The 26,121-nt window shown below is 50.1% G+C and overlaps 1 protein-coding gene across 1 annotated transcript in view; it reads right to left on the reverse strand.

The window, feature by feature from the left end:
• The window catches only part of LOC144152681 (uncharacterized), a 54,323-nt gene extending 42,627 nt beyond the window's left edge, over positions 1 to 11,696 (reverse strand). The window contains exon 1 of the mRNA XM_077684063.1: positions 11,608 to 11,696. Coding sequence (XP_077540189.1) covers positions 11,608 to 11,638 — 31 coding nt within the window. The 5' untranslated portion in view covers positions 11,639 to 11,696. The remainder of the gene's footprint in view (positions 1 to 11,607) is intronic.
• Between the last annotated feature and the right edge of the window lie 14,425 nt (positions 11,697 to 26,121).

The raw sequence follows: 26,121 nt of genomic DNA on the forward strand, positions 1-26,121 counted from the left end.
GCACAAAAGGGAGTGTTTATCTAACGGCCAGCTGTCTCTATGTGGTCTCTACATTTTGTTTTGCCACCCTTCAACCCGATGCTTAACGTATTTTTGCCGTATGACCACTTAATTCCATCGGTTCCGGGTCACTCAGGAGATAATGGCGATAAGCCGTGCGAAGGAAGCGCGCAATGGACGCGAAGCTGCGCCAAAACAGGCCCAAAGTAACTGTCGTTGAAGCAGACGACAAATCCGTACCGCCGTCGAGCAGGCACCTCCGCGCGGAGAACGCTGGGTAAATTTGCCGTTCCATCTGCAGTGTGCTCCGAAAGTGAACCCCCTCTCCCTCCTCCCCACCCCCTGCCGCCGCCTCCGCCTCGTTTGGAGTTTATTGTGCGGCACGCCGCGAAAGAACCGTTGACTGGTAAGGTAGAAAGCTTTGCTTTAAAACTCCGTGAAGGCGATCAGAAGCACTCCTTAAACTCAGCGGAACTATTACTGAACTTTTCTGAAAGCGTTCAAATGAGTCAACTGTAGTTAGTGCAGTCGTAATTCTTTGGCGTTCTCCGTTTCATTCTTCTCGGGCAGCTAGCCACACGACCCTAACAATAACTAGAGTAACTCGTTCCCTTCATTTGTGGGCGATTACACATAACTGTGGATGTTTCGAGCAAGCGAGAAGGTGAGTGAGTGAGTGAGTGAGTGAGTGAGTGAGTGAGTGAGTGAGTGAGTGAGTGAGTGAGTGAGTGAGTGAGTGAGTGAGTGAGTGAGTGAGTGAGTGAGTGAGTGAGTGAGTGAGTGAGTGGGTAGGTAAGGGTATGCGTACGTGTGCATGTGCGTGTGCGCATGCGTGCGTGCGCGAGGAGCGTTAGCGCGCTTTTGTGTCTGTATTCAAGTAGTTCGCAGAATTCAGTTTTGAGCGCAGAGCGTGTGTTTGAAGCGCGGGGTTTATGAGAGCGAGCTGGAGCGGTGCTAGAAAATGCATCGCAACGGAGGGTCCGGGAGTTAACTTTGTCCACGTGGAGATCTTGAACAGATGGACTTTTTCTTCCATCAAAGCAGCCCTTAGTGCTACGTCAACAACAATGAAAATCGGCGACTTCTGTCACGCAAAACATGTCTTCATACCTAAATGTGACGCTTCGGACAGTGGAACCGGCTGTCACTAAAAACAGTATTTTTTGTTTCTAACTAGGCAATGATAAAGTCCGTGTATAAACAATAATAACAAAAGCAAAGCATAGATAATAAAACTTGATAACTATGCTATAATAAAACTAAAATTAGTAACTATACAAAACATCTGCCAAGACCTCTGCTGTTGCAATATATATGCGGAACTGACAACATAATCCGAGTTGTCTTCTTGCGTTTTTTTTTTTTTTTTTGCAGATATGCATGCTAGTCACCTCTAGCTTTTTTATCATAGCCATATACTCTTTATTCAAGCCACGGATGAAAAAACTTACCCCCGGCTGCTGGAAAGTAAACATTACAATGTGTTAATTACGCTATCCTCCACCTATTGGCATCTACAAACAGGGCAAGGTGGGTTTTTGAGATACGGTGCATTACTTTTCATACCACTGCAATTTACAATACCCGTGCTGCACCATACGGGCACATTACAGACTTTAAGTAACTAAGTTATTGCGTTTGTGTCGCAATATCTTATTTAGGATACAAAGCAGCACACCCAAAATGAAGCAGTTGGCACGTACACCGATTCACAGCAGCGCCGGCCGAAATGACGGCTATAATCCTAAACCACCCAAGTGATCACCATAAGGCATGTCTGCAGACAAAGAGGCCCATGCGCACTCTGCATTCGCATGCTTGAGAAGCAAGCAACGCGAAAGAACGTCAGGTAACTGTGAAGAAGCTGCTTGTAATTTTGCAGCCACTGCTATTTTGGCGGCACTGCTACTACTTCGATGGACCCGCCGCGGTGGCTCAGTGGCTAAGGCGTTGCGCTGCTGAGCACGAGGTCGCGGGTTCGATTCCCGGCCGCGGCGGCCGCTTTTCTGATGGAGGCGAAGAGCAAAAACGCCCGTGTGTACGAGATTTCGGTGCACGATAAAGATCCCCAGGTGGTCAAAATTAGTCCGGAGCCCTCCACTACGGCGCGCCTCATCGCCTGCGTTGCGTCGGCGCGTTAAACCCAACAATCAATCAATCAATACTACTTCGATGGTAAACGCTACCGGTGCTAGCGCAGCTTTATCAGTGATATCACGCCGGGAAATGGGTATAACGTTTTTCGGCACACCATAGTGGCTAGCTCGTTGTAAATGCGGTCGCATCCAGTGACATCAAAACCACACCGCAACATAATGCGTTAAAGAAGTACGGCTGAGCCCTTAATTTGGATTCGGCCGAATTCGAATGCCAAATCGTATTACTCGTATTCTCTTCGCACTGTCTCGAAGTCACCGCTCGAAGTCACCGAAAACCCCGTTGTTTATTAGGTTTTTGCCGCCATGAGAGCACTGAAATTATATGAACATTGGGTTTGGGAGAGATGGCGCCCCTAAAGCAAGTAGAGATGAGGAGATGAAATTTGCTGATACGATCTAAGCGTGCTTTTCATTCAGTTACAAGACAAATCAGTGGGTTTCCCTGCAGTTCTTTTTTCCAAACCCATTTCATGGTCTGCTATAACGTTCTTAAATCTACTAAGTTCGCCATGATGAAACGTGTTACTGCGAAGCACGGAAACCTGATGACCTCGTTAACAGAAGCTTTACACAGGGCAAAGCAGCTGCAGAACCGGACTCAAGTTGCGCGGGAAGCGACGACGCAACGTGCGGCACTCATCAAGCACTATTCCAACTTTGTCAGCAAAATACCTCGGCAAGCTTCAAACCGTGTTTTTCATGTAACACTGCCGGAAGGCGAAATAATTCACGCGTGTATTCCGTATTTGCACGATTCTAACGCGCACCTTTTTCGCTCAAAGTAGCCTTAAAATTTGCGTGCGAGTTACAATTGGGCTTCATGCCAGCATTAGCTTTCAATGTTGCCAGTTTTTGTTGTAATGCGAGCAAGAGGTGGATAAGTATATTTTATGAAGTGCAAGATATTTCGCTGCCACAGTTGCATGCTTCAAATAAAATGGCTTCTGCTACGTACACGGTGTCATGACTGAGATCTCCCTGGTAGAATACTTACCGTGGTATGTATTCTACCACGGAGTATTCTACTTACCCTGGTAGAATACTCCGTGGTAGAATACTTACCGGCGCGTTACAATCAGGGGCGCATTATAATACTGCAAATGCGGTATACCTCTCAGCGTAAATCGAACGCTTCATCTGGGGCCCACCACCTTCTTTTAGAATGATTGATTGATTGATTGTAGGGTTTAACACGCCGACGCAACGCAGGCGATGAGGCGCGCCGTAGTGGAGGGCTCCGGATTAATTTTGACCACCTGGGGATCTTTAACGTGCGCCGAAATCTCGTACACACGGGCGTTTTTGCTTTTCGCCTCCATCAGAAAAGCGGCCGCCGCGGCCGGGAATCGAACCCGCGACCTCGTGCTCAGCAGCGCAACGCCTTAGCCACTGAGCCACCGCGGCGGGTTCTTTTAGAATGAAAAGAAAGCATTGTAGACCTAAAAGAGTTGTCTCCGTGGTTTCGCACATCGAAAATACACATACCATCAGGTAATGTAACAAGTTTAGCTTTTAAAGCAAAGCTTTATACCTCTACCAGCCAAAGGTTCTTTCGTGGCGTGCGGAACAAGAAACTCCCAACGCTTCTGGGGAGGCGGAGGGCGGTTTTTCATCACGGAGCACAGTGTAGATGGCGCAGCGATAGGGCGCTATTACCCAGCATTCCCCGCGCTCACCCCGGCGGGAGCGTCGGCGAGACTCTTCCGTCGGCTTTGTAGCCTGCTTTAGCGACGGTGTTTGGCCTGTTTTGGCGCAGCTTCGCGTCCATTTCGCGCTTACTTCGCCGGCTTGATTAACTTGTTCGACAGCCACTCCTGGGTAACCCGGACCCGACAGATTAAGTAGTTGTACGGCAAAGATACGTTAAGGATTGATTTGCAGGGCGGGAAGGCAAAATGTAGAGACCACTTACAGACATCTGGCCGCTAGAGAAACGCCACCTTTTGCGCACTGCTTGTCACGAATGGGACTGCGTTTTCAAACTTGGTGAATACCAATTCGGTTGTGTTCCAACAGGTATAACAAAATACAAATGGAGCAACTGGGTCTGATAAATAGCGATTATAAAAGTTCCTTCGAATTTTTCGCAATTCTCAAACTTACTGAACTAACTAGTTTAAATCTGAATAAATGGGAATCACTAAGCTCACATGCCGGATTGCTTCGATGTCTGCGCTTGTGTCGCGCGGTGGTGTAGCCCCGATCTAGCACATGAGGATGGCTAGGTTGCGCAATATCACCCTTCGAAAGACACTCATCTCCGTTTTCTTTCTACCGGTGCACGGCCGGGTTACGGCGGCGGCGTCCGCCGCTCCAGCCCGGCCGTGGCCGACGCTGCTGCGTTCGGAACGGCGCCCCCGCGAATCCCAGGTAACGGCTGGCAGAATCTCTGGTTTCACTCTTCGCAGAGCCACATGTGTGAATTCAAGTGACGTCGCATGGGCAATTGTTGTGGGGCTCTTTCACAGCTTTGCTTTCCAACCACTTTCACAGCGTGGATTGGAGGCATTTGTTTTTTTAATTTTGTTCCTACCGGCCGTGCATTCGAAGTATCCGTGGGCGTTTCAACTCGCCGCGTAAACAGCTTTTGATATATAGCCCTCAACTACGGTGTATTACCTAGCCCAGCAGTAGCTTTGGAAAGTAAACACCGCTTACGGCGAAGCTGTTTAAGTTTAAACCCCATGTTTTGGCGGGGGTTTTGGCGCTTTACTCAGCGGTTTGGGTTCAGCGTACGGATAAATTTATAAAAAGCGAAAAATTGAGAGGCGGTCCTCCATATTTTGATAAATGGTCGTCAATTGCGTCTGGTAGAAGGTCATCACTGGGAAGCAGAGATCGGTGTAAAATTGGTCATTGAAAGCTGGCTTCCCCACATGGTGTCCTGCGCAGTAAGGTATGGTTATCTACGGAGGGAGTATAGTTACAGTCCAACTTTGTACTAACCTCCACCGCCACCGCCTTTTTCCAGAGTCGTGTGTGCTGTTGGCTACGCGCCATTCCCACCTCCCCCTGGCCATTGCGCAATGCCGTGCGCTCCTCAGCGGCCACATGTGCGGCGGACAAGATTCAGCGCTGACATTGGCGCAGCCGAGGTATAAAACGTCCTTGTACCTACCCAAAATAAGCGTGCCCTTTGTCTGTGACGCAGATATAGGAGGTCACGCTGGCATGCTACGGACAGGCTTTTAAGCATAACGTCGTGCTCTAAAGCCGACGTCATCAAGCGTTACCCGCCACTCGACGCACAATGAGTATGGCGTTTCCTGACATGTGGTGAGACTCAACTAGAACATTGCCTAAGGTTAAGCCTAAGCGATGAAGTTAGGCCTAACGTGACCCTAACTCTGGAAACCGCAAAGCACTAAGTTTGCTCGCTATGCGTCAACGTTAGGCCTTAACGTTCGACATTAGAGAGTTTTAGTTTGGCGTTTTTACGCTCCGCTCAGCAGCTACGCAGAGCGGGAGTGGGGCTGCGCAAGCGCTCTCCGCTTAGCGGCTAAGCGGGCTAGCGGGGCGAGAAGCACGGTCCGCTAAAACACAGCCTTAGCAGACCGTCGCGGCCCTCTCCGCTAGCGCGGCGGGGCGATGCGGGCGCCCTCTCGCGCGCGTGCGACGACTTTGCTTATTCTAAGATGGCTGCCACGCCTGCGACGAGCTACAGTGCCTAGAATATTCTAGGCACTGTAGACGAGCGCCGCGGCTTCAGCGTCTTGTTTGAAGCGCAAACCGCGAAAGCGGTTCTGCATCGACGAGGGCTTGTGCTTGCTGCGAGAAGTGGCGACTTCGAACTGATTTAAAAACTACACAGAACTATTCAAGTTCACTGCAAGAAAACGCCGCGTTGGATCGTTGCCGTCGAAAAGGATTCGAATGGATCTGGAACGCAACTTTGTTGGCTATTGTGTGGCAATCGTCAAGTCGAAAATTTATTTTCATTCGTTGTAATTGACCAGTAACGCAATACGATTGTACGTGACAATACTTAATAAACAAATAAGCTATACGTACTGGTTTTACTTTTTTAAAGTGGCGAAATGGTTTTCGGTTCTGTTTAATTACGCCAAACTTAGCCAGACGGCGCTGCTACTCCGAAAGGACCGGTCCGCTGCGCATTACGCGTAACTAAAACGGGAAAATCGGCCGTCGCTCCGCTGCAGCTTAGCGGGGCTACCCGGAGCAACTAAAACTCTCTATTAGGCCTAACGTGACCATGACAGCTCCGAAAAGCAGTGCCCACTGCAAAGCGTTTATTTTGATTGTTATATGCCAAGTGGCGGGTCCACTGGATGTCACGAGACTTCAAAGCGACGCGTTAGGCCTAGCCTTGAGCATACCCTACAGGTGCTGGTGTTACCGTAATGTGCATAAAGTAACATACCCACAGCGTAGAACATACCCGCAATGGGGGATTGGCCAACGTTATAAAAAATCTGGTACTAAAAATGCTACGGCTTTACAGAGTGCCTATTCACTCTAGGCACTCAAACTACGTTGCATCAACATGAATGTATAATCCTTTCTCGAGAAAGATGCGTGGTTAGCTCAGGCCAACTATCTTCGAGATTTTTAAAGCGAAGCTTTAGTGTCCTCACTGATGCCGTGGTACACGAATACGTCCTGCAAGAAAGCCAACTTTCTCTGATGATGAATGATCGTGGGTGAACTGAAACAAAACAAAACAAACAAAAAAAAAACTCTTCCCCTGGCCGGAATCGAAGCTCGGTCCCTAGCGTTATGAAGCCGGTATGAATGCGATGGCTCCATTTCGACGGGGTCGAAGCGAACACCATGCATAGGGTGTTCGCGTTATGCCTACGTTAACCCAAACGTTAATCCTACGGACTGCACACCGGAGAGTTGCTGTGGGTAGTCTAGAAAAGTTGTGCGTACGTCCAGAGTACCCCATAGTCGCAGTGTGGGATTCGCCAACGAAACCTTCGAGAAAACTTCGCGTTCAACCGTCGTCGTCATTACACGGAGGGGTGCATAATTTTTTTCTCCGTCGTGTAAGTGGATTTGTGCAAGGAGGGAATTAATGCAGCAATGAGTAACATTTCAAGGATAACCAATTGCTTTGCGTCAAATGGCTGCTCTCAAGCTATATATGGGCTGCGGCAAATGAAGACCAGGAACTGGTGTAAAACGCACATTACCAACTTGTCTGGGAGAATATAAAGGTGCAGATACCTTTCGCGGGTAGCGAAAAGCCAAAAAAAATAATTCAGTCACTCTTACATGGCGGTGTGTACCACAAGTACAGACCGGAAACCGAGCGAGCAATTCTCTATTGCTGCTTGTTCTCGTGTGTAGCGTGCGCGCTGTTCTTGGCCTCGTTTTGCATAAAAGCCTAAAAACTGAAGAAACCTGAAGAAGGCTACGGGGCAATTTGTAACAGTTATATCACGGACGCTAACCATCTATATGTGGGAAAAACTTCGTCGCGGATGTGAGAAAGCAATGTCCCTTGTCTATTGAAATATCCATCTCTGCAATGAACTTTCCAGCAGGACCGGCTAGCAAGTACAGTAAAGCCCGCTTATATCAAACAGCGCGTGGATTGTAAAATAGTTCGATATAGCGAAAATTTGATATTTGAAAGTGAAGAAAAAAAGCTTACATGAAAGCAATCTTGCCGACGGAGTGGCGAGCTAACACTGAGCTCTTACCACCCTGCAATTCACTATATATACGACACTTTCTCGGAAAGAAACAATAATTTATAGGGGCGGAAGAACTGCGTGAGTGTAGCCTGCTTCTTGGAGCGCAACGCGTTGTTTGTGACTGCTTGCTCCACGGTATCTAAACAGTCAACAAGCACAAGGCCGCTGGCCTCAATGGCACTGCAGTATCGCGGTAGCAGGGCCACGGCAGCGACAGGTTCGCTCGTGCTCGGAAGCGGTACGGAGTCCTCGGCGTCTTTGACAGAGCGGAGACAAGCATAGACACAACCGAATAACGGCGAACCCAGCGAACCGAGCAAGTGCGGGCAGCGAGTGGCGTGCACTTGAAGTTCGGTGACACCGCAGCCCGCAGCGCCCCATGTGGTGCTTTCGGCTCCAACGGCATGCATGCGTGGAGCTGGTCCACTCTGACACAGCCGGTTTGGACGCTCCCGAGCTCGCGCGGAAGTCGCAAGCGACACCCACGACACCGCTGCGCGCCGAAGTATTGCGGGAAAGCCTGCCGCATGTCTAAGGGGAGCGAAAAATCCCGCGCGGGAGAGTTCGATATATCCATGGCGAGCAAAATCCCGTTCGGTATAAAAAGTTTTAAATGCATGTAATTTTTACAAGAATTATACAAGGGTTCGATATAGGCAATATTTCGATAGACCCGTGTTCGATATAAGCGGGCTTTACTGTAACTATTCGTCTTACTGGTAAAAACGTTCACAACCCGGAAACGATAGACCCGTGTAGTCTTTCTTCCTGAATCCCTGTCTCGTGAGCGCTTTGACCAGCAAGATGAATAGCTCTCAAGTCACCCATACCGCCACTCCACTCCCCACGAGTCCCCGATGCGATTGAAGGTGTGCTATCTTCCACATGACATTTTTCTAAATTGCGTTACTTCGATCTTGAGTAAATGAATTCCATCCCAAAATTTCATCAAATTTAGAGGTCGCGCACGGTATAAAGCCATTCATTTCGAATTCGTGTAATTGCATGTTCAGCCTATCCCGGCGGAGCTACAGTGGTCTGTAATAAATAATATTGACTCGCGAAGTCCTCTGGCAAAAAGAACAAACAGCATTGCCATACCTCGTGCTGGTACACGGCGTCAAGAGAGATGCTACTACCATTTCGAAAAATGGTCATTAGTTAAGGTGGCTATGTCTCGCCTATGAGGCATTCCCTTGGTTTAGTTCAACAGCAATGCACTCGACAGACCAATCGGGGCTGTCAAAAAATGATATTTAGGAGAAGGCCGATTTGAATCAAGTTAAACCAAGGTTCATTACACACGGCGCAGAAAACATTTTTGCGTCGAATGTTATGTACGTGGCTGTAGTTTTCTCCATTGCCTTTGTTGGCGACATGGATTGGTCGCAGAAGTGCATTGTGGTGAAGCTCCACCATGGGACTGGTCTGGAGGGGATCAGCACATGCTGACACGTATTGAAGTTTTCTGCTCAGTATTTCTGCTCAGTATTTTAACGCGAGGCTGTATGCTGGGGTATCGTGAATTCATCGGGTCTGTCCGCGAATGTGGATATACGAAGACTCAGCTCCCAAGTTAGATGCAAAACTTCATGTGCGTATGTTTGTCTCGATGTGCGTGGGGCACCTGCGATCGTGTTTGCTTGTTGGTTCGGTGAATTGTTTATTTGCTCGTACCTATTTGTTTGCTGGTTTCATTTTGTTTGTGTGTGTTTGTTTGCTTGTTTCTTTTGGTTGTTTTGCTTCTTCTTTCTTTTTTGTTTTTGTCTGTGTGTTTGTTGACAGACGACCGTCGCTTTAAAACGGCGTCGTTTTGACGTGGAAACTGTTTCAATCCGGGACGAGGTACTCGACAGGCAAAAAAAGAGGGCGCCAGGAGTCCGCTAGAAGTAAGAGTTCCTGTATAAACATCCCCCTCGCGAGGGGCACGATCAAATGCAGCGCATTTTTGGGGGCGCACGATGTTAAGTAGTTTGCGTTACATTAATGTTGTTGCACTTGTGGCAACTGCTGACGACAGAGCGCTCGTCAGCAGTAATTTGAATGAGTCAACGATATAAAGCGCGTCCGTAGCGTCCCATTCTGTGTCGGCTCTGTGGCGCAGTGGGTAGAGTACCATGTACATTGCGTTCCGCCCGCAGGGTCGAGGGATCGAAGCCTGGCGCCGGATAGTATTTTCTTTTATATAGTGTAGGGGGAGGGGTGCAGACAGCGACGGTGCGGACTACGACGGGACAACGCGGGTGACATGGTGAGTTACTGAAATGCTCTGCATTTAGAATAGAATTTACTCAGTCTCCCTTGCAGCGGCGATTGGAGCCCCACTGGGAACGACGCACTTGCATTGTGTCGTTTCTAGCGCAGCTTCAAACGGCACTTGTAAGCCGACATTCATGCGGCGCCCAACGCAGCTTGTTGTGCCGATTCAGTATTTGTATCTACTCCTCGCAGACCAATGCGAAGGCTATTTTTTATCGTTTCTGATTACGCGGGAACCCAAACTTGAATGTCTGGATGCTCCACGCTCGGGCCTCTCTGCGGTAAAATAGTTCCGCGGGATTTTTCTCGTTCTGCTTTGCAGCCAAGTGACGTTAAGCTTATACAGTGAGTGTCTCTAACCTGCGTAATATCGAATCATATTATCTCTTTCTTCTAAAATGGCGAGCACATTTGCACCACTTGTATCTGCACGTAATGTATCGCTCAAGATTGTCTCAAGACGCCCGAAAAGTTTTGTCGACGAAAAAACTACTCATACCAATGAGAACTAATGAAGAAAAAAGTTTTCCGCAAAATTTTGCAAAAAAAAAAAAGAAATTTGGTTTCAGCTTTCTCTGGCGAAAAAATACCTTCGTTTTCTTTTTCTTGTAGACTGAATGCGAAAGCGCTCTTGGCGATTTCACTTTTTGCACACTAGTAATGCTCGGGTCATTATTGTTTTACTAACATGTTCGTTCACACATAGAATAAGCATTTCTATAACTCCAGTTTCCTTAAAAAATAAATTTCCAATCAACAAAATGTCCATGCAGAACATCTTCCGGATGCCGTTAAACGTCTTTAGTGTGTCGCAGCATTGGTACTCGGTCGTACTGTCGCATTCCACACCCCCAGTTAACTAATACAGCCTTATTAGTTGTATGCTGTGAACATAGAGCTTTTTCCTGTGCATAACAATAGGCCTTGGGTATAACTATACGCCCTTACCACTCAAGCGACTAATATTACACGCTCCACGAACCCAAATTCAATTTCTACCAACTCCTGCTGCTGAACCAAGTCTGGGTGACTACGAGTTGCGGAGTAGATGTAGAGTAGATGTAGAGTAGATGTAGATGTAGTAGCAGAGTCTTGGACGTTCAGTGCAAAAATTCTGTGGCTAACATATCTGGGCGCTGGTGCATACATAGTGAGCCCTTCTCACAGCAGAATCGCGTTATGCGGATTCCTGCATTATTCCAAGTTTCCACTGCAGTGCATTCAGAGAGAATCATTCCCCCGTTTAAAGAAGTATCGCTTATAACGAAGCAACTTTTTTGTCAATGTCCTGAGGACTTCTTTTATAACAGATTTACAGTATAGTGAAGCCTAAGTTCACGGTAAACCGGTGTGATAATTTCTCGATATGTTTATCACAAACGAATGCTCGCAACATTTTTGCAGTAAGTCGTTCACTAAGCGCACTCGTCAAACGACCCTGCGGTATGAATTGGTTGAGGTTAGCTGCATCGAAGCAGGGTCGCGCACAGGATCGAAAAGAACGCAAGCATCACGCACGAACTCACATCTCTCGTTGATCATCCTGTAGATGATCATGGCGAACACCACGACGAGTATAAGCGAGACCACCACCGTGACCACCAGGCGGGCCCGGCGCTCCCTGTGGAAGCGAAAGAGAAGGCAAGAAGAACAAATTCAATCCGTTTCACTCAATGTGAAAGCTGTCGGAAGTGCAGAGCAGCGATTCGCCATAATGGCCTGTAGCGCCGTTATCGGCTGACTGCTGCCAGCCAATGTAATTAAAATTTCCCGCCTTCGCAGTGCACGCGCGCCCCTGCCTGAAACTGCGCCAGCGGAAGTAACATGTTCTTTCTGTGCTTGCTTTTCGTCCCGCACGTGCCGGCGTTGTAGTGCCCCTTTTTTTCGCTTAGTATCGTATAAAACAACCCAACGAGCGTTGCTAACTAAATTAACGCGGGTACTGCCGTTTAATTACGAATATTTTGCCTCAGACGTACCTACAATTTCCTTTGCGCTAACCAACGGGGACATGTATGGCAAGTTCCAGCGATTCAGAAGTTTCGAACGCTTATAACTATATAAACCACTTGGCTTTCCAAGGCTCTGGGTTACGCCGTTACGACGGAACGCTGTGTGGAGATCTACTTGGGTCCAGCGAGCGAGCTGCGACGACAAGGCGAGCCCCTAAGCTGTTCTGCACTTAAAAGATATGAGGGACGCGTGCATGAGGTTGGCCATATGAGCCAAAACGTCCATAACTTTCTGCAGCCTGAGGGTACTAATAAACACAGGCCCACACAACACACGAACGAAAGACACTCCTGTTGTCTGAGCACGCTCAGGGCTCCAAGTTCAGGAAGAAGTAATCCGTCTGGATGAGGACGCCACCAGGACTCACGGATTCCGACCGTATGGGAGCGGGACGCTGTCTAACCAAGGCAGTTTCCCCATTTCAGCGGTGATATATTAGTTCTTTTCTCTCAATCACTTTGGTCCGTTTGACACCAGATACGTGTCGCCTCAAAACCTGTCATTAGAGTTGATATTGGTTACACGTAGCCCGAAAGCTACAATGAAAATTCCCATCGGGGGTAGGTCCCTGGTAACATGCGCCCCTAAAGTGGATTTGCCAGTGACGATTACAGCTGCCGTCAAAAGTTCACTGCCGATTCAACAACGCTAGCCCTGCCGTTACGTTTTGGGTTCACTTTTGTCAACGAGAACCCGCCGCTTGACGTACATGAGTTGAGCATTGCTTGGTACGTCTTCAGGCTCGATGGTAAGGTCATCTAACACTAGCCCCGTGTACATGGACGCGACGGGGGCGGGGTGAGTTGAGTGGCAGGTTCAGCTTACCTCGACGCGTCCGAGTTTATATGAACCCCGTCCAAAGAATCGAGGTGAGGGGAGCGGCGGGGTTCGCGGAAGAGGGGCTACCGTATTTTCACGATTCTAACGCTCACCCTCTTTTGCTAAAAGGTAGCTTAATATTTGTGTGCGCGTTACAATCGGGCTCAAAACCGAAATAGGCTTTAAAGCGGCAAGCAGCATTCCCATGCGCAACGGACACTAAGTACCCGCAAAATCCAACTCAATCCAATAAAAAACAATCTGTCAACACCACGTGAGGGAATTTCGGAGCACTGAAGCCTCAATGGCATGCCGCATACCCTGGTCAGCTGTTGCACATTTTTTTGTGCTTCTGCTTAGCCCCTAACGCTTAGAATTATGAAGATCAAGGCACTTGAAATCGCAGGCAGCTTCAGTGTTCCCCGCTATAACTTTATTTCCAGCAGCAGCTGGATAAGCAACCTTGTGAAGCACAATTCATTATTGGCTTCCAGAGCTGCATACGCCAAATAAAATCTCTCTTCCAGGTACGTGGTGTCATGTCTTTTCCATCTGCGCAGTAACGTCAGTGTCACATTTTTTTTTTTTTTCGAATTTTCCTGCGCGAGGTTACCCGCGCGTTACGATTGGGGGCGCGTTAGAACCGCGCAGATACGGTATTCTGCTCCCCGCGGCCCGCCGACTCAGCCCGACGAGAGAGCTAACCCACCCCCTGCCTCCGAGTTGACTGGACTCGCCGCGACGGCTCTCTGACCCACCCCGTCCGCTTATACATGGGGGTGTCGAGTCCAAAAAACCTGTTTATTTAGACTCAACGCGCCCTCGTCGGGTCAATGTAAACGGGGCTACTAAGGCTCAATTTGTGCCTAACAGCACACCCACTCAAGTGGCTTGGTCAGTGCCCATGACAGCAGGCGTTAGAAGTTCATGGCGGTTTTACCAAATTGCATTTGACGCGACGTGAACACACCAATACACGATTCGCGCATGCCTAGGCAAAGTGATTGACTAATGACAATGACAGCAGCCTAGAGCAAATCACGTTCAATTCACAACACACGATACCACTATTGTCATACACCCTCCTAAGGGGTGATTGGCCAGCGACACCAAGCACGCGAGGCTCATGGCAGGTTCCCTAGTCCTCAATTCCCATTGGCTGTGAATTCAACATATCCACCCACACATGATTTCAAAACTGAAGAAGTACTTCTCACGCATTCCGAGAACATAATATAACACTTTAGGACTACCGTACTTTTTAAAGCAAAGTTTTCTACAGCTACCAGCCAACGGTGCTTTCGTGGCATTGGGGACAAACTTCCAACGCGGCAGAGGGGGCATCGTGGGGGGGGGGGGGGGGGGGGGGGGGGGAGGAGGGTTTCATTCACAGAGCACACTGTAGGTGGCGCGGCGAATTTACCAGAGTTCTCCGCGCGGGCGTGCCTGCTTGGCGGCGGGTGCGTCAACGGTACGGCTTTGTCGTCTGCTTTAGCGACGGTTGTTTCGGGAATGTTTTGGCGCAGCCTCGCGTCCACTGCACGCTTCCTACGCACGGCTTGATTAACTTGTTCGCCAGCACATCGTGGGTAACCCGGACCCGACGGAATTAAGTGGTCGTATGGCAAAGATAAGTTCAAGATTGGTTTGCACAGTGGGAAAACAAAATGTAGACACCACATGCAGACATCTGGCCGCTGCAGAAACGCTACCTTTTGCGCACTGCTTGCCACGAATGGGACTCCGTTCTCTAACTTGGTGAATACCAATTCGGTCAGTCCGCGGCATCTTAGCCTTCAACCCAGCGTCCCGCCTAATTCTGGTCGTAGCGCCAAATCCTCCCCTGGCGAGCCTGCGCGGGCAAAAGTGAGTTGTAATTGCCATAGCAACGTCACCGCCATCTTGAGCTTGGAGGTGTACTAATTGTCATGGCAACACAGCGAGGAGGCGCAAAATGGGGGGGGGGGGGGAGGAGAGGAGGGGGGGGGGCTGATGCTTTTTTTCCCCCCGCTTCTTCCCGCCGCTCCGCTGCCGGCCCCGCTAGCCCCGCGCCGCCCGCTAGGCCTCGCCGAGACCGGCGCGCCTCCATGCAGGCGTACGTACGCAGCTGGGACAGTAAGACGGCAGCAGAAATCGCACTTCAACACTTTATTCATGTTACGAAACTACGACCGAGCACAAACGCAACGTGCCGTGATAAGCACTGATGTTCGACACGGCATAGCACAAGTTGACATCGAACACGGTACACGTAGTTGTACAGCTCACGATACCGCGCTATCGTTCAGATTAAATTCACGCTTTACGAACGAGTGTCTCACCTTTTGCTAACACGAAGCAAAATCACTTCTTGCTGCGCTTCCTCCCTGTGCATGGGGCATATAACCGCTCTTCTGTGGTCTTCAGAACGCTGTCACGATATTTCCGCTATGCTACGACTCGCACGCGAGCCCCGCGGCTTCTCTCGCGCACCGGCGCCACCGGCGCCGCTGTTGCTCCGGCAGCTGCAGCGACCGGGCGACAGTTACCCCGCTGTCGCGCATGCGCGCCTAAAGTCGCGCCGGGAAGAGGTAGAGTGGGAAAAACAGTGAGAGAAGGAGGAGTGTTTTGCTTGCCCCGCGCCGCTGCGACTTGGAGCGCGTAAATCAAAGAGGAACTAGCAAAAAGTCACCTCGGACTGATTCGGTTGTGTTCTAAGAGGTATTACAAAAAGCGAAAGGAGCAACTGCTTCTGAGAAATAACGATTATAAAAGTTCCCCCAGCTTTTAGGGGCGAAGCTCCTTAAGGCGTGGGTCTGTCCATCCTCGACGTATGTATGTAGCCACCTCTAGTTTAGTTCTTGGATTGTTTACTAGATGGCATGGCTACCTCTAGTTTAGTTCTTGGATTGTTTACTAGATGGCGGTACTTGTATATGATGAAAAGATGCGCTTGGATTGTTTACTAGATGGCGTGGCTACCTCTAGTTTAGTTCTTGGATTGTTTACTAGATGGCGGGGAGCGTTGTAATAAAATCCGTTCGCTGTTGGCGCGCGCTCGGAGGCGCCCGATGGATAAGGCCGCAGATGTGCGAGCCCGCGAGGCAGAAGCGCTCCGTGAAGCTGCGCGACGCCGCCGCCAAGATCCTGCCGTACGAGAGCTGGAGGCCGAAGCGTGTCGTCTGGCTGCGCGACGACGCCGCCAAGATCCCAGCGTTCGAGAACGAGAGGCCCAAGCGTCACGGCAACGGCGCGAGGACCCTGCCGTACGCGAAGCGGCACGGCTGCGGCGCGAAGAGGATCTCCAAAACGTCAGAGAACGGGAAGCGGTGAGAAAGCGCGGGTATCGGCAGGCAGACCCCGATGCAGTGAGAGCTCGTGAGGAGTCTGCAAAACGCATCAGGCGAGCTTAGCCCCAAGGTGCCGACGCGCGGTTTAAGCGAGACTTTCTAGACGTTACGTTCGGACACAGATGTAGTGGGCGAACTTTCACTGAAGAGTCACGGTTTTACCGATGATTTCCCCTCAGGAGCTTCGCCCACTCATCATCATTCACCCCGTGGATATGCTGTGAATTTTTTTTCGCAATTCTCAAACTTACTGACTAGTTTTAATCGGCATAACGGAAATCACTAAGCTCACATGCAAAATTGTTTCGGTGTCTGCGCTTGTGTCGCGCGGTGGTGTAGCCCCGAGCTGGCTCATCAGTATGGCTATGTACCGCTGTCTCGCTCTTCGAAAGATTCTCCCCTCCGTTTCCTTCCTGGCGACGCACGGCCGGGCTACAGCGGCGGCGACCACCTGTCTAGCCCGGCCGTGGCCGACGCTGCTGCTGCGTTCGGGACGCCGCCCCCGCGAATTCCAGGTAACGGCTGGCAGAATCTCTGGTTTCACTCTTTGTAGAGCCACGAGTGTGAATTCAAGTGACGGTGCGTCGGCAATTGCTGCGGATGTCGTTTAAAGCTTTGCTTTCCAATCACCTTCACAGTGTGGATTGCAGCCAATTTTTGTTTATTTCGTTTCGTTGTTTTCAACTACCGCCAGAAAAACAACCAGTCCGCCAACATCGCCTTCTAGTAGCCCAAAACGTCCTGCCCACTGATCTACCACGGACGATGCATCTACAGAGTGCAAAGAAGCATCGTCTCATGTATCGCTATGCAGACCTAAATACAGCCCATTGCTGTCCACAGCAGCACGGATGACCTTCGCATGAATTATTTCCGCGCTCCCCCGCTTGCACAAATAACCTTTCGCTGTCGCGCACCGAACGCAAGACGTCTGCAGACTCCTTCGTCTCCAGCGTTACCACATCGGCCCGTCCCCCGGCCACTAAGCGATGGGCATCTATATTCATTGAGACCACCAAGGGCAGTTTAGTTGGTCGTTTGCCCACAAGTCACGCTAATGTGAGTGCCACCCCATCCCCATGCAGCGAGTCTGATCTTTCACCCTGGTTAATTCCGAAATCAAGAGTACGGTCTACCGTGACCATATAAGGCACCGTTCTTCATTTGGTATACGCGATTGGGACGGTATAGGGGATCACGGCCATTTTGGGGGCTGTGATGCGCAGAGAAATGCTTGCCAACTGCGAAAAGTTCGTTCGGCCAGTTGAACGTCTTCTATAGAGCCGCGAGAAAGGAAACTGCAGGAAGGGATTCAGATGAGACATGTATCTGCCAAGTAATGAAACGCTGGAGTAACAAAATTCGTTTACTTACGTAGGCTCAACCGACTCCGCCGAATCTGGACAAAAAAGAAATTTTAAGGTCAAAACTCGCAACATCATGATGTGAAAGGTAGGAACTAATATAGGAAGGCAGAAATTTTTGAACGCAATTCATAGCAAAGCTTTCAATATAGGCGTAAACATCTTCTGGGTATTGCATGCTCTTTGATAAGTTGCTTTCTGTTTACTCTAAAGAAAAACGAAACCAACGCACGCATAAATAAACAGGGACGGTCGAAAAAATACCACGCATCAATGGGAATCGACGTAAAGCGAAGCTTGCAAATGGGCATACCTGGGTTAAAGTGGGCTTGCTTGTGCCATTGCTAAGCGTGTTATATTGCGTGGCGTAGTTACTGATATTCCAAACACTTAGCAGCACTGTGGAGTGCATCGGGAGATACAAAACTTAACGAGAAACGTTCTTAATGTCCCTCGCGGTGACTACACCAGCTATAAGGGCAGATAACGCGATAGACACGTGAACTCGTGCTCCCCCTTTTTTACTTCATTGCTGGTCTTCTACACATAAAAAAGCAAAAAAAAAAACAAGTTAGATACACGAACATATCAAGAGAAAAGCTAGCAACCCGGTGTTGGGTGGTGTGGTCTCTCTAAAATTTCCTTAGTTTAGTCACGGGTTGCATACTTGTCCGCTCCTCGGGGACAAAGACCTCAGTCTGTTGTAGTTCAAAATACTGCGAAGTGGACTCGCGAAAACATCGTGCGTACGGCGCCCGTCCACACAACCGTGGAGCCAGGTTAAGAGGTCATGCGGGAATGCTATATTATATGTAGTGCCAGCGACATAATGAAATCAAAGGCGGCTCCCTCGTCCTTGTCCACAGCGAGAAAGCGTATGCCATGATGGCTCAACCCGGACATTTTGCCGCCAGGCGCTTGCCGGCCTTCCCTGCGGGAGCGGTACTGCAAGGCCAGCCCTATGTGGTGTATGCTGTCCGGGCACCTTATTTTCAGCCAGAAATTCATTACAGCTACACGGACTTTGCGCCTTTGCCTTCCTTTTCCTCTCTCTTTAGACGTGTTACTCCGATAGGCTCATCCACAGATACAGCACACCTTTTTTCGCTTTCCTTTTTATGTCCTATGGCGGGAATTACTTCAGCACGCAGACAAGCCACAGCTTTCCTAGAATTAATGTTCTGCATCCGTTCTGCTCACGTTTCATCACGTTCAGGTGTCATATTACACGAAACAAACTATTCTTTTGTTTCCAATTCACAGTTTTGTGGAATTCGAGCAGCGGGCTCATTATCCTCTGTGAAACCACTGATTCTTGACCCCTCCTCCAAGTGGGTATGTGCAACGAAAAAATGAACAATAACATTTGTTCCATCCCTGCAACGCGGGAATCATAGCCCAAAGGTAGCGCATTGGGTTTGCACCACAGTGATGGCCTTTTTCTTGACCGGACAACAACAACAAAATATGGAAATTATAGAGTTTAAAAAGCCGAACCTACACCTCGGGCTATGGGGCGCGCCATATTGGAGTTCTGCGAATTAATTTTAGCTACTTTGAATTCTTTAACGTGCGCCGAACCCTCGAAACACGGGCGCTTTCGTTTTTCGCCTCCATCAAACACGCAGCTAGTGCGACTTTGGGCGAACGTGTGTTTTTTTGTCTCAGCAGTGCAACATCCTAGCTACTGAGCCACCGCTGCGGGTAGGAGGAAATACTGCATTTGTAGCCGGTTTATTGCAGAAATTGATAAAATACTACGGCGCCTAGTCGTTAAGGCGATGGTGCAATCGTATTTTCTTAGATCATAGTACTGAAATTGAGATTCTCCGGATAAAGTACAGTCTTTGGCAAAATTTTGTGGGCCACGGCGACCGTGGCCGGCAGCAGGCGCGGCCGTGCAGGGGCGCTGCGCTTGCTGCTGTCGGCTGGTTGCGTGGCTACAGAGAGCGAGGGAAACTTTTGCTTTTGCTTTTGTAGTGTGTCCGGAGCGAGAAGTGCTGCGCAAAGTGCTTGCGCTGAAGCGAAGCGCGCCTCCTCTGAGAAACCGGCCTCGCTGCACTAATCGCGCCAGCCATACTACGAAAGGAAGCGAGAAAGTTCCCTCACTCTCTTTAGCGGGGTAACCAGCCGACAGCAGCAAGCGCAGCGCCCCTGCTCGGCCGCGCGCCTCCTCCGGCCGCGGTCGCCGTGGCCCACAAAATTTTGACAAAGACTGTACAGGTGCCGCCAGAAGTAATTGGAGCACGGGAGCTGTGGCCGAACCGCATAGGAGCGCCGTGTAGCTGCAGCGGCGGTAAACGAAAGGAACAGAACACGCTTGCGCACCTGCCGAAGCCGATAGCCTCTAATATTAACCCGGCTTCGAGCATTATTCGCAGAATACTGGTCTCAGCGATGGCGCTGATAGCAGAAGCGGTATCTGACAGCGTAGCTCACACACTTTCAGCGCCCGCGAGCTGCTGGAGAAGCGCCGAAATCGCAGGGATCTGAAGTGACAATTTTTCTTTTCTAATATTTTTAGGTTGGTCTGCTATCAGCGCCATCGCCAAGACGAGTATGCTGAGAACAACGCTCGAAGTCGCGTTAAAAGAAGTGGGTTGAGAAATATAGAGGGGCTGTCGGCGTCGGAAGGCGCGCATGCGTGTTCTGCTCCTTTAGTCTGCCGCCGGTGCAGCTACACGGCGCTCCTATGCGGCTTGGCCACAGCTCCCGTGCTCCAATTACATCTGACGGCACCTGTACAATAGGTGTTGTTTGGTACAAACGGTGAAATTAATTTCTGCACATGGGGAAGCGTAACACGCATGAACAAAAATCAGTTTAACATGGTCAAGAATTCCTGCAAAATATTTTGCAGCCTTTCACAGCGAAACTGTAGGCCGATACCCCCGTCCCCCCTTTTTGAAAGTCACTCTGCAACACTTCCGATGAAGGCATTCCCTCTTTCTTTCGCGTCTGGAAGCACTTGGGGAGCTCTAGTCATCGCCAACACGGAGTGGCACATGTGTGATTTGCTCGTATGACCGAGATACACCTTCCGTTTATGCTTTGATTTTGCGGCTTTCTCTTTAACACTTTCGCGACCGCGGAAAAATCGGTTGTTTTTGGGTCTTCCAGGAAATATTTTTTTTCTTGCCACAGACAGCGAGCCAAGCTGAAGTGTAAGACACGAAATGATAGAGAAAGAATGGGCTTTCTAACAGAAATAATTTTAAACAACAGAATTAGTACAAATTTTATAAAAAATTAACAAAGCGGAAAAGTAGCAAAAAGAAAAAGAAAATGATACAAACATAAATGCCACTTTGCACAGAGTACAGGTAAAAACATTTTCAAATATACAATTTGAACGTAAGGAGAATAATACTGCAAAAATGAGCTCTGTAAATACAAAAGTTATTTGCACACATACATTTATACAAACTCTACTGCCTACTGGTTATTTTTGGGTGGTCGAGGAAATGTTTTTTTTCTTGCCACAGAAAATGATGGATGCTAAAGTGTAAGCTATGGTTAGAGGAAGAATAGGGCTTTCCAACAGTAATAATTTAAAACAACAGACGCATTAAGAATTTTATCAAAAGATTGTGAAAAAAAAGTAACAATGGAATATGTTTAAATATCGAATACGTTCATTGCTGCTGGTGCGTTGCTGCTCGTCCTGTCGCTCGTGCGTGTGTGTGTTCGTTTCCACCTGCGCCAGCGTGTGCGTTCACGTGTGTGAGCACATGGGCACGTACCCAGGGTGCGCACCCTCACGCGCGTATGTGTGCGTGTCTGCGTGTATTTCCGCGAGCGCGTGCGGGAGTGCGTGCGTGCGTGCCTGTGCGCATATGTGCTTGTGTTTGTGTGCCTGTATCTGGTCACTCTAGGGTGGGTGTGGCTGCATGTGTGCGTACGCGTGTGTGTGCATGTGGGGGTATAGGTGTGCACCCTTTTGTGCGTATGCTTGTGCATGTGTGCACGTCTTTTCGCGCACGCGTGTCTGGGTGTTTGTGGGCGTGTTTATGTTATGTGTGTCAGTATATGTGCGTGTGTGTCCGCTTACTCGTGCGTGTGTGAGCATGCCTGCGCTTGGGATTCACCTTCGCTAGCATGTGTGCATTCTCGGGTGAGTACGTGTTCGTGTGTGTGTGTGTGTGTGTGTGTGTGTGTTTGTTCGCAGGCGTGCGTGGCTGTGTGTGCGCGTGCTTATGTGTATGTGTCATTCTGTGAGCGTGTTTTTCCGCTAGCTGGTACGCGTGTGTGGGCACGCCTGCGGGAGTGTGTGCGTGCATTTGTTTGCATCATCGTGCTCTGACATGTGCGCGTCCAGATTGTGTCCGTGTGCGTGCGTGAGTGTGGATCCTAGCGTACGTGTGTGCGTCTGTGTGCATGTATTTTTTCACACATGTGTGTGAGTGTGAGCGTGTGTGCCTGTGTGCACATGGGGATGTGTTTGTGCGTGTGCCTGCGTCCGCTCGCTTGTGCTTGTGTGCTCGCATGCGCGCGTGCGTGTGTGTGTGCGTGTGCGTGCGTGCGTGCGTGTGTGTGTGTATCCTCCTGCGCTGTCGTGCTTGAGACCGCGCTCGGGTGCATGCGCGTGCGTGAGCACCTTCTTTTGCGCATGTGTTCGCGCGTAGGCGTGTCTTTTTGTGCACGCATGCGTGTGTGCGCCTGCGTCCCCGCGTGCATATATGAATGTGTGTGCGCGCGCCCTCGTGCGTGGTTTGCGTGCGTGAACGTGTATCCACCTGCGCCAGCACGCGTGCATCCGCGCGTGTGTGGACGGCGTGCCTGGGTATGCACCCTCGAGTGCATATCCGTGCACATGCGTGTGTGGTTATGTTGGTCTGTGTGCGCGCATGCGCGCGTGCCTGTGTGTGTTTGTGGGGGGGGGGGGGCGCACGCGTGCGTGTGTGTGGATCATTTGCACTAGTGTGCATGAGCCCGCGCTGTGCGTGTGCGTGAGTGGGTGAGTACCGTCGCGTGGTATGCGTGTTTGTGCGTGCTTGCCCACTTGCGTATGTTTGTGTGTTTGTGCGTATGCGCGTGTGTGTTCGCGCACGGTTGCGTGGGTGTCTGTGTGTGCATTCACTTGCGCTAGCGTGTGTGCGTCCGTGTGTGTGTGTGCACCTCGCGCGCATATGTGAGTGCGTGTATGTCAGCGCCCTCGTGCGTGTGTTTGAGCGCGTTTTTGGTTGTTGTCGCGAAATTCATGTCCCTCCTTGACACGTTTTCTTGCCGCTCGCCATTTTCGGGCCGAGAGGAGCCGTACCGCGTAGCGGAGGAATGTTCCCGCCGCCATTGTCGCACTCGGGTCGGCTGGCCATGTGTTTCGGGGAGAGAGTTGGGCGAGAGTGCCGCGGCCTGCAGAAGGCTGCGCCCCGGGAATTCTTGGAAGACGCGCGGCCCGGTGGCCTGTGTGCGCGGTGCAGTGCGGGGTTTCCAGGGAGAATGGGCTGAGAACTGGTGGTGGCCGGACGTACGGCCGGGACGCGGCGTCGGCCTTGAGGGCTGTGCTGGGGAGGCCGAGCGACGACGGCGGTGAACTTCGGGCCCCCGAAGATTCCTCAAGGAGGCGACAGTGCGCGGCCGGAGTTCACCCAAATTGCGTCGCTGATCAGCGGTGCCCCACCACAGACGACCGACAGCCTCCGTCACCCCGGCGAGACCATCGGCCGGACCGCAGCTAAGATGTTCTCCCCTTCTCCATCTTTCTTCGGACTCTTCCTATTCATCTTCTGTGTTGTATTTCCCTAAGCGGACTGCACGGGCTTATCCGCCTCCTTCAGTGCACCACGCGGTATGTGTTTCTAGCGGGCCTATTGTTAGTAGTTGGGGGAAGCCTCCAACCCCGCCTATTGTATACTCTACTGTCCCCTTCATTTACTGTCGTCTTCTCCTCGGGCTCGTACCGGCGTGTACCTTTTCTCTCATTGTGTTTAATGTACTTCGTGTCGGTGTCTTGGCAGCTCTGACCCCAACGGGGTGTCAACTGCAGTGTGTATTAACTCGTCAAACCTCCTGTCTGTCTGTTTCAAATTTCCTGTGAATGTGAATTAAATGGCCGTTGTTTTGAAACTGTTTTCCCGTGCCCCGTCTCGTGCCTCACGCCAGCGGCCAATCAGGCGTGGACCTATCGCCGGTTAGCAGGTCCGAACCACATTCTCGAATTCGCACGTAAGGGGGAGTTGTTTGTCGCTCCTCCCGTCCGAGCCATCGGCCGCTAAATTATTACCTCGCACAATTCTGTGACAGTTGTGTCCACCTGGACTAGCGTGTGCGTGCCGGCCGCGCTTGTGTGCATGTGCGCACGTGGGAATACTCCCTCGTGTGTGTGTGTGTGTGTGTGTGTGTGTGTGTGTTTGTGTGTGTGTGTATTTTTGCGCATGCGTGTGTGTGCGTGCGCGGTGCTGTGTATTCGTGTCAGTATATGTACGTGAGTCTGCTCACCCGTTCGTGGGCGTGTGCGTGCGTGCGTGTGTGCGTGCTTGTATTTGTGTGTTTCGGTATATAGCTGTGCTAGAGTTCGCGCTTGCGTGCATATGCATGCGTTTGTGTTCATATGTGTGTGCGCGTGTTAGTTCTTGTGTATGAGCGCGTGCGTGCACCTCCTCGCATGCGTTTGAGTGTACGTGTGTATGTGCGCGCACATGTGTGTGGTTTTGCTCATGCGTGCGCGTATACCTATCCGTGTGCTTGCGTATGCGTGCGTGAGCATGCGTCTGTCTTTGCGTGCATGCGTGTGCGTGCGAGGGCGTACGTGCGCCCGTTTGCGCGTGTTTTCGTGCATGCGTGTGTATGCGCTCGTGTGCGTGCGTACGTCCGCGCGTGCCCATGTCAGTGCATGTGCTTGTGTGTGCGTCTCGTGTGCGTGCAGGCGTATGCGAGCGTGAGTTGAGCACCTTTTTAGTACTAATCTTAGGGAAGCAACGCTGTGTTCCGGTCAAGGTCGGCGAATTCGCGTATTATATTCGACCTGTTCAAACAGTAAAGACGCAGAAATGGGCTGTATAAAGAAATGAAGGGGTGTGCTTGAAACTTTCCTACCATGCGAAGCCGAAATACTAGTCAGACCTGTGGTCTGCTTTTCAACTTTCTGTTCAATGTTGCAGCCGCGACCATCACCACCATTGGACAGCCCTCTCCGCTGGTCGGCATCACGAGGAGCGTCCTGTTGGCCACCTAGTTACCCTCCCCTCTCAAGAGGAATCGGTTTGCCTGGCGTGCTCTCTCTTGCGCTACTGCCTCCCTTTCCTGGCGAGCGCTTCGTCAGGGCTCTCCTCCCACCTTCCTCCCACAATGCGGCTCCCCTTTCCTGATGCGAGATCTCCGGCTTTATCTTATTGGGTGCCCAATTACCTGTACCTCGCAACGCGCATACTCCGAACATAGGGATTTAAGTCTCTCGCCTTAAAAAGCAACACATATCAGACAGCCATCAGGCGAGCGATGTAACATGTTTTTCAAACTACCTGAACTTTGTATAAAAACTTGCTATGACGAAGAGGTGTTGGGTGATATCGGTTTCAACGGTGTAGTTAATACAATTTTCTAACCTTCGCTTCGGAGTAAACGTTGAAATGCCTCATTCCTATCGAGGCGAGGACCCTTTTTCCTCGCCGGCTGCGCCTAATCAACGATACTTCAAATTACTTTAACAAAAGAGAAGAAAAGTGGTTAGCCTATCCCAGCAATGAAAAGTTGCACCAATAAAGAAACTGAACATGACAACGCTGCCAAAATATGAAGCCAGCTAGGCAGAATAGGTAACCTCGTAAGCATTCTTTTGACACGCACAAATGCACGGTTGCTCTGTTTAGGTGTCATTGCTTAAAAACATATTGAAGACAGGAAATTAGTCAAAAAGGTGGTGAAGGGTGTGGTGTAGATAGAAGCTAGAATATGGGCCAACAGAAAAAATGTGGAATAGAGTAGGAAAGGGGGAGGATATAAAGCGAGAGGCGTGGGAGGAAGGAAAGTAGGGAGTAATTATAATAAATGAGATGAAGAGGAGGAAACATTACACAAAAGGAAATAGAAAGGGAGGGCGGTGAGTAAATGAAGGGGGCTGAAAGGCAGGACGGAAGGTTTATGCATGGAGTGGGAGGGGTGGAAGGTGTACGGGAATGTGTTGAGCCATAGCAAGGGCAGTAGCTGAGATTTAAAGGAAGATATGATCGGGTACCTAAAGTGTTTAGGTACGTGCACATGCAAAGCGTAGACACGCAATCGATAAGAAAGAATCGAAAGAAGCCCAAGCGTAACATATGTACCGGTCAGTGGGCAAGCAAGGACAACTAAGATAACCAAAGAAGAGGCGAAGAGAGACTAAAGGATGCCGGGGAAAAATGAAATCTAAAATGTAGTTAGAGATGCAAAGGGCAGAAAAGAGTGACATCAGAAATAAAAATTTGTGATACTCCCAGGGCCTTGCTCTGCTTTTTGAGGCTGTACCGGGCTGTTTGAGAAGAAAGAGCTTTGTTTGGAAGTATGCCTAAACTAACGCGGCACGTGTGGCCTACAGAAG

The sequence above is a fragment of the Haemaphysalis longicornis genome, unplaced genomic scaffold (assembly GCF_048455015.1).
Source record: "Haemaphysalis longicornis isolate Haplotype H1 unplaced genomic scaffold, Haemaphysalis longicornis Haplotype H1 scaffold_9, whole genome shotgun sequence".
In the NCBI taxonomy this organism is placed as follows: Eukaryota; Metazoa; Arthropoda; class Arachnida; order Ixodida; family Ixodidae; genus Haemaphysalis; species Haemaphysalis longicornis.